The sequence below is a fragment of the Felis catus genome, chromosome A2, assembly GCF_018350175.1.
Source record: "Felis catus isolate Fca126 chromosome A2, F.catus_Fca126_mat1.0, whole genome shotgun sequence".
Taxonomy (NCBI): Eukaryota; Metazoa; Chordata; class Mammalia; order Carnivora; family Felidae; genus Felis; species Felis catus.
The window spans coordinates 146,166,268-146,181,627 of record NC_058369.1 but is presented as its reverse complement, the minus strand read 5'-3'; the positions used below and the strand labels follow the sequence as shown (position 1 = coordinate 146,181,627).

At 38.4% G+C, this 15,360-nt stretch overlaps 1 protein-coding gene across 5 annotated transcripts in view; it reads right to left on the bottom strand.

Moving 5' to 3' along the window:
* The window catches only part of KLHDC10 (kelch domain containing 10), a 70,929-nt gene extending 56,814 nt beyond the window's left edge, over nucleotides 1-14,115 (bottom strand). Inside the window, exon 1 of one of the 5 annotated variants that reach the window (XM_023250566.2) lies at nucleotides 13,763-14,115. In XM_023250566.2, the coding sequence (XP_023106334.1) occupies nucleotides 13,763-13,934 (172 nt within the window). In that variant the 5' untranslated portion in view covers nucleotides 13,935-14,115. The remainder of the gene's footprint in view (nucleotides 1-13,762) is intronic. The other 4 variants (XM_023250567.2, XM_045052746.1, XM_011280559.4 and 1 more) reach the window with 4 other exon arrangements.
* Nucleotides 14,116-15,360: the final 1,245 nt, after the last annotated feature.

Below are 15,360 nucleotides of genomic sequence, written 5' to 3'. Positions count from 1 at the left end.
ATCTCATCCAGCCCAGCAGCTTTAAAATACCCTTTATATGCTAATAATTCCAAAATTTATATATTGACCCTCTACCTCTCCCTTAAGTTTGATTTATATATGAAAATTGCCTACCCCATATTCTCCACGTGGAGGTCATATAGGCATCACATGCTTAACATAGCCAAAACAAAATTCTTGACTTACCCCCACAATCCTGCTCCTTCCCGTCTGTTCCATCTCATTTAATGACACCATCATCCATCCAGTTGCTCAAGACAGAAACATATGATTCCTCTCTTCATACCTCACAGTAAATCCTGTTAATGCTATTTTCAAGGGGCACCTGGTGACTCGGTAGGTTAAGCATCTGACTCTTGATTTTGGCTCAGGTCATGATTTCACGGTTCGTGAGATCAAGCCCTGAGTCGGGCTCTGCACTGAAAGCACGGAGCCTGCTTAGGATTCTTTCTCTCCCTCCTCTACCCTTCCCCTGCTTACACACACACACACACACACACACACACACACGTGTGGTCTCTCTCACAGAATTAATAAACTTTAAAAAAATGCTACTTTCAAAATACATCTCATATTCAATCACTTCTCACCACCTATACCACTATACCCTAGTCCAAGCCACCATAATCCTTTGAGGAGACAACTACAAGTCTTCTAAATGGCTTTTATGCTTCACTTTAGCCAATTCCCACACTCCATTCTCCATCCAGCAGTTAGAGGGAGTTTTAAAAAAATATAAATTGCTGGGGCACCTGGGTGGCTCAATCAGTTGAGCCTCCAACTTCGGCTCAAAGTCATGATCTCACGGTTCGTGAGTTTGAGCCCCATGTCGGGCTCTGTGCTGACAGCGCAGAGTCTGGAGCCTGCTTCGCATTCTGTGTCTCCCTCTCTCTCTGTCCCTCCCCTGCTCATGTTCTATCTCCATCTCTGAAAAATAAACTTAAAAAAATTTTTTTAGATGTAAATTGCTGACTGACTTATTTTGCTTAGCATACTATTCTCTAGCTCCACGTTGTTTCCAATAGCAAAATCTCATTCTTTTTTATGACTGAGTAATATTCCAGTGTGTGTGTGTGTGTGTGTGTGTGTGTGTGTGTGTGTACACATATACATACCACAGCTTTATCCATTCATCAAAGACAAATACCATATGATTTCACTCATATGTGGAATTTAAGAAACAAAACAAATGAGCAAAGGGGAAAAAAGAGAGGGAGAGACAAACCAAGAACAGATTCTTAACTATAGAGAACAACCTGATGGTTACCAGAATGGAGGTAGGTGGGGGGATGGGTTAAATAGGTGATGAGGTTTAAGGAGCACACTTGTAATGAGCATCAGGTATTATATGGAAGCGTTGAATCACTATATTGTATACCTGAAACTAATATTATACTGTATGTTAACTGGAATTTAAATAAAAAACATTAAAAAAAATGTAAATCACATCTTATCAATCCCTTGCTTAAAACTGTCCAATAGCTTCCCTTCACCTTTAGAATAAGGAAAGGTCACAAATTCAGTTTTAGACATGCAGAACTTGAAGGATATAAGGCATGTAAGTGAAGACGTGAAGACAGTAAGTATATGGCCCTCAAGAGAGATTTGGGCAGAGGTTAGAAAGTGGCCTTACTTATTGGCATATGGATAGAAATTGAAAACCACGGATTTGGAAGAGAATACTTAAAATTAAGTTTGAAAAAAAAAAGGGTGGAGGCATAGGATCATGACTTGAGAACTCACATTAAGGCCTGGTCGAAAAGGAAGAGTTGACAAAATTAAGACTGGGTATGAGAGGCCAGACTCATAATAAGAAGAGCAGATCCGACACCTAGAAAGCTGACGGAAAAGGATGTTTTAAAATGAAGAGAGATCAAATAAAATGGAGATTGAAAAACATTCATTTGATTTGATAACACATTAGTCCTTCTGTGACTTTAACAAGACCTACTTCAAAGACGTGATGGGGAAGTATGGCGATTAAGACAGCAACTCTAGTCAATGCTTTCACAAACTTGGCTATCAAAGGAGAAGGAGAGGGGCACCTGAGTGGCTCCGTGGGTTAAGTGTCTGACTCTTGATTTTGGCTCAAGTCATCATCTCACAGCTCATGGGTTCGAGACCCACATTGGGCTCTGGGCTCATAGCACAGAGCCTGCTTGAGATTCTCTCTCCCCCTCTCTCTCTCTCTGCCCCTCTCCTGCTCACACTCTCTGTTTCTCTCTAAATAAATAAATAAACTTAAAAACAAAAAAGGAAAAGGAGAGATTAGAAGACATAAAGCTATAACGCTATAGGAATGATTTGATGGAGAGAAAAAGGTTGAAGACACAGGACATAATATACATTTTCTGGAAAGGCAGGAGGGGACAGAATCAAGGCCCAGATGGAAGAGTGGTACAACTATTTATGATAATGTTCAACATAAAAGTGTACTCGGAAAAAAAGAATATTTAGAAAAGCCATACAAAACTTGTATGTGCTAAATGCCTCAGTAAAGAAAATCTATTTTAGACTATGTAACGTAAAATAACTCTCTTGCATCAATACCTGCAGACATTGATAATTACCAACTCATTCAATAAACATTTACTAAAAGCATAGTAAGGAGCTGGACAGTGTTCTAATCTCTGCAGAATACGGTAAAGAGTAAGACATTACTTTTGCCTTTAAGGAACCTATAGTTAGCAAGCAGGTAAGTTGAGAATTGCAATTCAGTATACATCAGTACTGTGATACACACTTTGTATATATATACAAAGGAAGGTGGTGACACAAAGAAGGGGCACAATAGCATGGGCTTTGAAGTCCAACAGACTGGTCTGAATCTGAACTCTGACATTTGTTAGCTATATACCTTTGGGCAAGTTATGTAGCTTCTCTCTAAGCCTCAGTTCCTCATCAGAGAAGAAGATGCAAAAGTTATTTTCCTCACAAGGTTATGAGGATTAAATAAGTTAATGGTTATAAAACACCTTGAACAGGGCCAGACACATAGTACCTACTCATTACAAATAACCTATTTGTATTAAAAAAGAGATTAAAAAAAAAGAGAATTTTAAAAAGTTGTATAAAGTACACTTGAATGGGTCTTAGAAGACAATTAGGAGAACGGCACTCTAGAAAGAAGAAATAAAATGTAATGTAGTATTACAGTAAATCACACATTTTTTTAAATCTCTCTCTCCAACCTACCTTTTGCCAAGAATTTAAGGCAACTAACTACAAATACTTCTATACAGCTGAAATATAAAACCAAAGACATCAATGGTGAGATTAGAGAGATAGAAAGGGACAAACTGAAGAGTTAGGGTAAGGAGGAGAAATTGAGAAGACTGTGACCAATTGGGTAAGAGGTGAGCAAAAGGAAGGAATCTACTGTGATTCCCAGGTTTCTGGCTTGGGTCACTAAATGGATGAATTAGCCATGAAACTAGTTAGGATAAGGAGCAAAGAAGAAAGAACAGGTTTGGCAGGAAAGATGATTAAATTATTTTTAGACACTGAATTTAAGGTACTCATCAGTAACTTGGGTGGTAATGTCTAGTAGCCACAGGCAAACAGTCCAACAGGAAAGTAGGTCTGGGTTGGAGACAGATTTAGGCATTGTCAGGAAATTAATAACATCACCCAGGGAGAATACAAGAGTAGGAAGGGAAAACAAATAAACAGACAGATATATTCTTGGATACTAATATTAAGGGGCAGATAAAGGAAAACTAATGAGAAGTTCAAGAGCTAAAAGGATAACTAAGAGCTCTTCAGGAATAGAGACTTTGTCTAATTATGGGTTCCTAGGCTCTAGTACAGGAGGTAGTCAAAATAAAAATCTAGAGAAGTTGGGTAGGATGAAGACTAAGAGGTATCCAATGGGTTGAACAATTAGGAAGTTATTACCTTAACAAGAGCACTTGAGTGGAATGAAGGAGGCAGAAGCAAGACTGCAATAGATTGAAGAGAAAAAAAAGAAATTAAAATAAATAACAGAGTCTATTCTTTTTGAAAGCTTGGCTGTAACTGAGAGAAATAAAACAGGACATGGGGTGCCTGGTGGCTCAGTCAGTTAAGCATCTGACTTTGGCTCAGGTCACGATCTTGCAGTTTGTGAGTTCGAGCCCTGCATCAGTCTCTGTGCTGACAACTTGGAGCCTGGAGCCTGCTTCAGATTCTGTGTCTCCCTCTCTCTCCACCCCTCCCCTGTGCATGTGTTTTCTCTGTCTCTGTCTCTGTCTCTCAAAAAATAAGCACTAAAAATTTTTTTTTAAAAAAGGAAAGAAATGGGGCGCCTGGGTGGCTCAGTCGGTTGGGCGTCCGACTTCAGCTCAGGTCACGATCTCGCGGTCCGTGAGTTCGAGCCCTGCGTCAGGCTCTGGGCTGATGGCTCAGAGCCTGGAGCCTGCTTCTGATTCTGTGTCTCCCTCTCTCTCTGCCCCTCCCCGTTCATGCTCTGTCTCTCTCTGTCTCAAAAATAAATAATAAACGTTAAAAAAAATTTAAAAAAAAAATCAAAAAAAAGGAAAGAAATAAAATAGGACATCAGCTAGAAGAAAACCTAAAAGTTATTCATATAATAAATTGAGAAACAGATCCTTCCTAATAATAGAAAATATAAATGAGCGTTTATGAGTAAAATATTTAAACATATGACAGCTTTTGGGTTATTTTTTTTGTTGTTTTTCTTTTTAAGTTTATTTATTTTGAGAGAGAGTGCATACATGCAGGGGAGGGGCACAGAGAGAGGGAGAGAGAGAATTCTAAGCAGGCTCCATGCTGTCAGCACAGAGCCCAGCACAGGGCTTGACCCTGTGAATTGTGAGATCATGACCTGAGTCGAAACCAAAAATTGGACACTCAACCAACGGGACCACTGAGGCGCCCCTAAATACACAACAGTATCCAAGTTGCTGCTAGTGATATGTAATTACTTACATAGTATTTAAAAAAAGAGAATTCACTGATAACTAAAAGGAAAGCAAAATATCAAAATGTTGATATAGTGGTTTTCAAGCGGAATTACTATGGATGATTTTCAAGTTCTCACTCAATACTTACCAAATTTTAATAATGAGCTTCTATTCCTTTTATAATTGTGGTGGTAAGAAGTGGAAGACAATAAACCATACTGAACCAAAATTAATGATGTTTCAAAGGCAGAAAAAATTTAAGAGATTCTAACTCAAAGAAGATAGACCATAGAAGAGATGAAATATAAGCAGGTTGAAAGCAGGAAAGAAATGGAAGGAAAAAATAAAACCGACACAGAAATGAAATCTTCATTGAATATAACACAAAGGAGTACAAACACTGCTGACAACATAGTAAAGGACACGGACAAGAGGACTGAGAAAGGCTAGCAAGATATAAGTGAACTCTGAAAACCATAAAACATTGTTGAAAGAATTAAAGAAGGTCTAAATAAATTTAAAACATCCCATGTTCGAGATTGGAAGACTTAATGTTATTAATATGGTAATACTCCTCAAACTGATATGCAGATTCAACACAAATCTCTATAAGAATCTCAGTTGAGTTCATATAAACTGACAAGCTGATTCTCCAATTTACATGGAATTGCAAGGTACCTAGAATAGTCAAAACAATCTTGGAAAAGAATAAAGTAAGAGGACTCACACTTTCTGATTTCAAAACTTGCTACAGAGCAAAAGCATGGGAGGCAGTGAGGTAACAGCACATGGACAGACATATAGATCAACAGAATAGAATCAAGTGTCCAGAAATAAACCTGAATGTTTATGGTCAACTGATTTTTGACAGAAATGCCAAGGCTATTCCATGGGCAAAGAGCAGTCTTTCCAACAAATGGTGCTGGGACAACAGGGCAGCCAACTGAGACAATCTCTACCCTGCACCAAACATGAAAACTTACGCAAAAAGAATCAAACATAAATGTAAAAGGGAAGCTATATAAAACTCTTAGAAAAAACATAGGGATAAGTTTTCATGACCTTGGATTTGGCAAGAGTTTTAGATATTGATAAACTGGACTTCATTAAAATTTATTTATTTAGTTTTGGACTTCACCAAAATTTAAAACTTTTGCACTTCAAATAACACAATTAAAAAAGTGAAAAGGCAGGGGCAACCTGGGTAGCTCTGTGAGTTGAGCATCAACTCTTGATTTAGGCTCAGGTCGTGATCTCAGAGTCATGGGATCAAGCCCCTGTGGGGCTCCATGATGAGTGTGAAGCTTGCTTTGGATTCTCCCTCTCTCCCTTTGCCCCACTCCCCTGTTCACATGTGTGCACTCTCTGTTTCTCTCTAAAAATAAATTTTTAAAAATTTGGTGGGGGGCGCCTGGGTGGGTTAGTCGGTTAAGCGTCCAGCTCTTGATTTTGGCTTAGGTCATGATCTCGCAGTTGGGTTCAAGCTCCATATCAGGCTCTGTGCTGATAGTGCACAGCCTACTTGGGATTCTGTCTCCCTCTCTCTCCACCTCTCCTCACTCTTTCTCTCTCAAAATAAATAAGTACACTTAAAAAAATAAAAATAAATAAATACAAATAAAAAGTCAGATAACAAGTGTTGATGAGAGCATGTGGACGCAACTGGAACCCTCATACACTACTAGTAGGAATGTAAAATTCCAGCCACTTTGGAAAAGTTTGGCAGTTCATCAAAATATTAAACATAGAGCACAGAGCTACTATATGACCTAACAATTTCACTCCTAGGTATATACCCAGGAGAAATGAAAACATATGTTCACTCAGAAATCTCTACACAATTTATAGCAGTCTTATTCTTTTTAATTTTTTTTTTCAACGTTTATTTATTTTTGGGACAGAGAGAGACAGAGCATGAACGGGGGAGGGGCAGAGAGAGAGGGAGACACAGATTCGGAAACAGGCTCCAGGCTCTGAGCCATCAGCCCAGAGCCCGACGCGGGGCTCGAACTCACGGACCGCGAGATCGTGACCTGGCTGAAGTCGGACGCTTAGCTGACTGCACCACCCAGGCGCCCCACTATAGCAGTCTTATTCTTAACAGCCAAAAAGTAGAAATAGCCTAAATGCTCATGAGTGGATAAATGGATAGACAAAATGTGGTTTATCCATACAATGGAATATTATTTATCCATAAAAAGGAATGGAGTACTGATATCCACCACTTTAACATGGATGAACTTTGAAAAAATTATGCAAAGTAAAAAAAGGCAGTCACAAAAGACCACATATTATATGATTCCATTCATATGAGACAGTCTACAATAGGGAAATCTATAGAGACAAAAGGTAGAGTAGCGGTTGCTTAGGGTGGGGGAGGGGTGGGGAATGGAAGCAAGAGGATAAGGGAGGTGCAGCTAAAACATGAGGTTTCTTCGTGAGGTGATGAAAACATTCTAAAATCAACTGTGATAATAACTGCACATATCTGGCTATATTAAAAAACCCTGGTATTTAAATGGTGAATTGTTTGTTTGACATGTGAAGTATATCTCAAGCTATTGAAAACAGAAATGGAAATGTTAAGAAAGAGTTTAAAAGGATTAACTAGGGAGTTGGGGGCTAAAAAAAAATAATAATAAAGGGATTAACTACTCTTGTACTAAAGAAAATAAATAAAAAATGGAATTGATGGAATTGCAAGATATTTAGAAAATAACTACAACAGGAAGCCTATAACCTACAGAACACAACTAAAGCAGTATTTAGAAGCATTCTTATGATTTAAACACTTAGAATGAAAAGAGCATTAAGCATCCAACATAAAAAGACAGAAATACAACCACAAAATAAAACCTAAGAAAAGCTAAAGGAAGGATTTAAAACAATGAAAGAAAAAAGTAATAAATAAGAAAATAGTAGAACTAACTTAAATAAATCCAAGAGCTGGTTCTAAAATCTAAGAACCAAGAAAAAAACACAGGAAAAATTTTTTTTAATCATAAAAGAGTATCTGTTCAACTTCACACAAAATAATTTTAAAAACTTAGATGAAATGGGTTATTTTCTAGGATAGTAAAATTATCAAAGCTTCCCCTAAAAGATGTATATTGTAAGCAGCCAAATTATCATAAAAGTAGACATTATTTGTCAAATAGTTTTTCTTCCCCTCAAATACTCAAGGTCCAAAGATTTCACAGGCAATTGAATCAAACCTTTAACTTCAATGCCATTTAGCCAGAGATAGAAAGAAAACAAATTTAAAAGCACAAAAAAACAAAACTTTGAAATACCTTTTATGAAAGTGGCATAATCCAACAAAGATAAACCAAAAACTACGGAGCAATTTAGCTTATGAGGAGTGATACAAAATTTCTAAATAAAGTTTAGCAAATAGAACCCAACAGCACATTTAAAATAGTAATACATTGTGACAAAGTGAATTGATTCAGGAATGCAAGGATGGTCTAGTAGCACAATTCACCACAAAAGTAGATCAAAGGATAAGAATTATGTAATTTTCAAAGAAGCTATAGATGAACGCTTTAGATGAAATTTACTTCTGTATTAAAAAATCTTAATAAAATGGTGATAGTGGACTACTTTAACATGATTAAATACGTACACTTCAATCTGAAGTCAGATCATATTCCAACAGGAAAGCACCAAAAACACCCAATGAACTTAGGAATAAGACAAAGATCCACTATCTTACTGTTTCACACATTTTGGAGAGTACTTGCCAAAACAATGTGACAAAAGGAAGAAATAAGTATAAACCCTGGAAAGAGGCAGATAAAATTATCTTTATTTGGTAATGATATGATTATTTAACCCCACAACTCTAAAAAGACAACTGGGAAACTAGCTAGTATTAGAATTCTAAAAGTGGCTAGATACAAAACTAACCCTCAGAAATTAACAGCATTCCCACATTCAAACAAGATAAAAGATATAATAAAACTATAAACTCCATTTACAATAGCAACAAAAAAGATAAAATACCAAGGGCTAAACCTAAGAAATGTGAAAGGTCTTAATGAAAAAATTTTTAAATGTTATTGAGAGATGCAAAAGAAGACTTGAACAAGAAATGAATATATTCCCTGCTCTTGAACAGAAGAATGAACCGCAAAAAGACATCAAATATCTCTAAATCAATCTATAATGTTCTATCAATAAAAATATCAACAGCATGGGGGAGAGGAGCTATACAAGCAAGACTATCCAGGAAAACCCTGGCAAGTAGAGTAAGAGCAGACTATAATCAAAGAATGGGGTCATTAAGGTACAAATAGGTGAACTGATCAATGAAACAGGATAAAAGCCCAGTAAGAACCTCAAATTATATGTAGGAATCAAGTACACCTATAGACAGTATTTTAATACTGCAATAACTTGTAGCCACCTAGAAAAAAGTCGGATTCTTACCTTAACACTTTACATAATTTATATTTTATATAGATAAGTACATTTAACTTAAAGTAAAATTATAAAAGTACCTAGAAAAAACAAGAATTTTCATTTTAATCAGAAATAATAGTTAAATAGGAAAGGCCTTTCTTATGATGCAAAATCTAAAATCCAAAAAGAATGATAATTACAACTACAAAAGAATTTTCATTTCTTCTGAAAAACTGTACCATAAACAAGGTCAAAAGCCAAATGATGAGCTATGAAAAATACCTTCAACACATAGCAAAGACAACTAATTTCCTTAAAACACAGAGTTCCTATAAACAATATTAAACATCTTGATAGAAAATGAACAAAAAAATATAACCAGATGAATAAAAACTATAAGCAGATGTTATAAATAAAGTTAACAAATATGGTTCTTACACCTATTGAAAAGATGAAGAAAAATACACCTATTAAATTGGCAATTTTAGAAAGTTTGATAACCCACTCTATTATCAAGGGTCTGGTTTGCAAGCACTCCAACACCAACAGTGAAACATAAACTGGTACAATCTTTATGGAAGGCAATTTCACAATATCTATGAAAATCTAAATAGTACATATCCTTTGACCCAGCAATCGCACTTCTAGGAATTTATTCTAAAGACAGACTCACTCATGTGCAAAAATATATAGACACATATTCATCATATCATCATTTATATTAGCAAGACTGTAAACATTGTAAATGCCCATCCAAACAAAGAAATGCTACCATTTCTTTCCACGTGCACGTGCACACACACACACACACACGCACGCACGTACACTCAAAATTTATCATTGCTTGCTTCTAGGGAAAGAAGCCAATTAGCTGGGGTCAAAGGTAGAAGGAAAACTTGCCTTTTATCATATGCTATTTTGTACCATTTGGATTTTATATCAGCAACATATATCACATTTCACATTTTTAAGTTATCAGTACTGTTTTTGCCCAGCTTTACCAGTTGTTACATATTTCCTTCTCCTTGTCGGTTTTTCAGTTCTCTCATTAGCAGCAATGTCTAACTGTCATCGCAGGTAATACATTTAATCAAACTGACACCGTGAAATCACAACAGTAACTTGCACTCTATCATCTCCATGATCTGGGTGCCCCTGAGCTCTACCTCTGCATACCTATTCTACAAAAATGTTCCCTGTTCTTTCTTTACTATGTGTATAGAGATTATGAATTAGAAATCCAGGACCAACAAGCTATGAATGTCTTGGCCTATGGGACAAACACAAAATCACGACTGCATTTTAGGAGACAGCAAAAAGGCAAGAAGCTGCTCAAACAAGGTTTCACAAAATTATCATTTGTGCTGTCACCATGAATGCAGAGTGTGGTCTACTTTTAAGTGTAAGAACTTGATTTTATCCATTTGTCCAGAGTCAATGGGGCTGTAGAGGATTGAACCACACTAATCAATCAAATTCACAAGAAACTAATTGCTTACATAGAATGCCAATGCATCCATCTAGAATTTAAGTACATGTACATATGTACAGACGTATATACACAATCAGTGTGTGTGCATATACGAAGAGTGTCAAATCATGCAAATCAAGGAATCACCCATAAATGATAAGTATGCCCAAGGAGAACCACATGGCACTATAAGTGTGTATAGAGAGAAGAGAATAAATCAGAAGGTCAAAGAAGGCATCCCTGAAAACACAGTGTGATCGAGTTAAGTTCTAATGGAAGAGAAGCTAAAAAACAAAAACAAAAAACCCTAAAAGCCAAAAAACAGAAATGGAGTTAGAGAGTTCTTGGATGATGGGCTAGCATGTGAAATGGCCTCGTGGCAGGAAGAGCATGATATGTCTAAGGTAGCAGAAAACGATCTAAGAGCAAGACCGTATGACGTAAAATTAACTCAAGAGTTACACAACGCAGTGCCTTTTAGGTCATGTTAAGGATTTTTGCCTTACACTAAAAGCAATGAAAAGCTAGTGAAGGGTTGTAAGCAGGGATGAGAATAGATTTGCGCTTGCAAAAGATGAGCGTGCTATAGGTATTGCAGGGCGAGAGGAGAAGCAGGAAGACTGCTTAGAAAACTGCAGGAGACCTAAGTGAGGGATGATGGCAGCATGAGCTGGAGTTACAGAGCAGAAATAAAATAAATGGAACTTGGTGATTAATTATACCTGAAATACAAGGGAGAAGAAAATTTAAGGAGGATGCCCAAGTTTCAGGTTGCGTAACTGCGTGGATAAAGATGCTACCACTGAAGGAGAGAGCAAGAACACTCCAGGAAGACCAGCGTGTTTTGTTTTGTTTCATCAGGGACTGGATGGAGGGTCTGCGTGCAAAAAGTAAGAAAGGGTTCTGGGTGCTTAGTATCTGGCAGTCTTGGTAGAGCCGGACAAAAAATGGAAAATGGGATTAGATGTCAATGGAGAGAGAAAGTTAGCTACAAAAACTTAAAAAAAAAGAATCCTTTTTTAACCTCCAGGGTCAGCCATAAAACAGGCCTAGATATTTCTATGCCTCACCAGCACCTAAAATCTTAAACACCTCAATATACAACCTTTCAATGAGTGTGGGGGGAGGGGACAGCCAAAATGCAATGTTGGGGAAAATAATTAATTGGTGTAAAAGAATTTGAAATCTATTGAGATGGCAGATGTTCCCAATTCTGATAGTAAAGAAATGACAGAAGCTGCCTACTTGGGGAAGGAAGAATGAAAGCACCAATCAAAAGGAAAAGAAAGAGAGAAGAGGCTGATCATCCCATTGCATGAATTCTCACAGTTTAAATTTTTCACGTTTTATCTTTCCCTCTGGACAAATGGCTGTTCTTGGCCTTGTGTGCTAAGGAAACGCAGAAATAGCTCCACACCTAAGCCCCACATCAGAAAGCATGGCTTCCACTGCCATCTGGTGGTGGCAGTGAGGAAGTGCACCAACTAGGTTCTTGGAGCCTGGGAATGCCTATATGAAGTCCACGGTATAATTAATCTGAGATCAAAGACCTAAAGATCGCAGGGGTAGAGGGAAAACCGGTAATAGTCTTTGGTAAGAGATTTATCTTCTAATCTGTCAATACACAAAAATAGAAGTTTTTGCTGTTAACTTGAGGTAGGTAAAAGGATTTCTCCTTTTTTCTTTTTCATGTTAAAGATCACATATATAGCAGTTCTAGAATACCCAGTCTGATACTATCACCTCAAACTCAACTCCTAGTATATTATATATTTGACTATTTACAACTGCTTCAATGTTAATTTTAATGGCACATATAAATGGTTAATGTGCATTTCTAACACACATCAATAACCTCATCACCAGCAAGCAACTGTCTCATTGAACGTGCAAAATTCCCTTTGTTGTCTACAAATTAATCAAATAATTTTTGACTACTTAGAACCACAGGCATGGTACTAAAATGAATTCAAAAACCATCATGTTCTCAAAACTCACCGGCTAAGCAAATATATTACTGATAAAATCAACATTATTCACAAACAATATGGTGAATGATTAACACATCATTCCTGATCGTTCTCTTCAAGGTAAAAAAATACGCTTGCCCAATATAATATTTAACATTCTGTGCAATATTTACTTCCCTACCTTCCCTCTACTACACTTCACTTACAAATGTACCTCTTTAAAATTGCACACACACATCGATCTGATTTGTTTTTTAAAGCATCTGAACTCCAGGATAGGAAATTGTAGGCCAAAACGTAAAATAATCACATTGGATACATTTTTCCAATTCTCAATCAGCTGCTTTTATCATAATTTTGTCACCAAGTATATTCTTGATCTTCATTTTTCTCCCCTTAAAATCTAGACCACGTTATCGATTCTGTCTCTGGACACTGCAAAATATTAATAATTTAACTAGTTTTTCCTAATTCTCTTGGTTCTGTTCCCCATCCACATCCCAACACCCTCTACCCCCCTCCCCGCGCCTTTCCTCCTCCTTTCTAGTCTCAGAATGCCTAACTCTTAAACACTCGAGGTGGTTTTTACAAAAACACTCTTTGGAATGTTCTTCCCTCTTCTCTCAACTTAGCACCCTTTAAAAAATAATGTCCCACAGCTAGGCGCCAATATCCTCCTTTTACAGGATCAAACTGCGGAAGAGGATGAGACTGGGAACAGAGTAACCGAAACATTTGGGAATGTCAATGAAACATCGGCCTCTCCTTTGAAAAGAAAACACAACTCTCAGCACAGAGCTTTCAACAAAGCAAAAATGCTTCTTTTCGTTGTGTTCCTGCTCCGTCCCTGACCTCAAAGACACCTTTCCTTTTCTCTAAGCCCCAGTTCCTCTGCTATGCGTGGGGCCTGCCTTTGCTCCTCCCAAGGAAAAGAAAGCCAGGGAGAAAAGAAAAGGTAGCAGTCGCCTTCCCTTCGCTCCCGCAAGCTGGCAGGACCCTGTCCCACGACTCACCTGGCAGGTGCGGCCGCCCGGAGAGTTGCACGAATCTGTTGAGCTGGCCAGTCCCCCGACCCCCGCTGCCCCCACTGCCCCCGCCGGCCCCGCTACCTCCGCCGCCGCCGCCACTGCCTGCGGCGCCTCCTCCCCGCCGGCGGTTCCTGTCCCAGCCCTGGGCGGCCGACATGACCCGCTAACGATTGCGGCAGCCGGGTCCCGGCAGCCCCTGGCCCGGCGGCACTAGCGGAGCCTCCTTGCTGGGCTCCTCAAGAGACCCGGGAGACTGGGGTAGGGGGAGCGCCCTGTCCTCACCAGCGACCAATGACTGGCTTACTTGGTGACAGGCAGCCAATGGCCAGTCGCCTTCTTGGCAGGTGGAGGGAGGCGGGGAGAGACGTGGTAACCATAGCTATGGCTAAAAAAAAAAAAAAAAAAAAAAAAAGTGGAGCGAGAGAAAGGCAGAAGCAGCCACTCAACACACGCATCAACCGCGCTAAGCAAGCCCGCGTCGCGAGTCCTGCGGGATCAGGAGGGCCAATCGAAGGCCGAGCAAGAGAGGCCACGCCTGCAGAAAGAGTCCCGGCGATAGTCGGTCCTCCAGCCGCGGTTAGGGTTCAGGAACTCTTCCCATAAGTACTCAAATCAGAACTAGGCTGTGAACATAATACACATGTTTGGGGGCAATACAGTGTTTCGCCGGCTGTGCAGACTGAGACCCCTTTCCCTGACTGTTAACACACACAAAGGGCTCTGTTGGAGGAGGAAAAAAACAGAGGCGGAGTCCGAGCTTAGATATAAAAGTGAGGTAGTCTGGGTTTCATTTGTCTTGTCTTTGAGTTGAGTGGCTGAGCTCCTCAATTAAACACCAGCCACCTACCAAGCAAGCAATTTTAAACTCGGTTAATAAACATAAAAAAGTGTTGAAGCTAACCAGTAATCCTGGAAATACAAATTAAGAGTCCAATGAGAAACCATTTCTGGCTTATTAGGTTAGTAAAGATTTTAAAAGTAACACCTATCAGCAAGAAGAGTACCAGGAAAAAGGTAATTGCATGGATGACTGATGGCTATGAAAATGTTTTTGTCCAATCAAACCCTTTTTTGCTAGTAGAAAATCTGAATCACCTGAAAGAAACACAGAAATAGGTACGGAAGATGAAGATTGAGGAAAACTGTAGATGCACAGTTCAGAAATTCTTATTGTTAAATAATTGTCAAATTATTATTGTCAAATTATTGTTCCAAAATTAAACAGAAAACTTGGCTATGAACTTACGGGGGGGGGGCAGTGCAAAGTGGGAAAATACAGATTATTAAAGATGTTTATGAATGATAAGGGAAAAGCATATATACTCTTCAGAGAAAACTTTTCAAGGTTCTTAGGTACGGTGGCTTTTCTTTTTTTTCTGTAAACCTTTACACAGGAGAACCTTATGTGATGCAAGGAAAAAAGAAAAAATCTGCTGTAGTTGAGGCTGCACACATATGCTTTTGGTCAAATCTCATGTCACCAGTGGTCCTGCCTCCTTATTTTCCTACTTTTAGTCCCTCAAAGCAGGTGTTTTACCTTGTAAGCACTATAAGGCACTGCTTATGAAAATGTTTGAGACTTG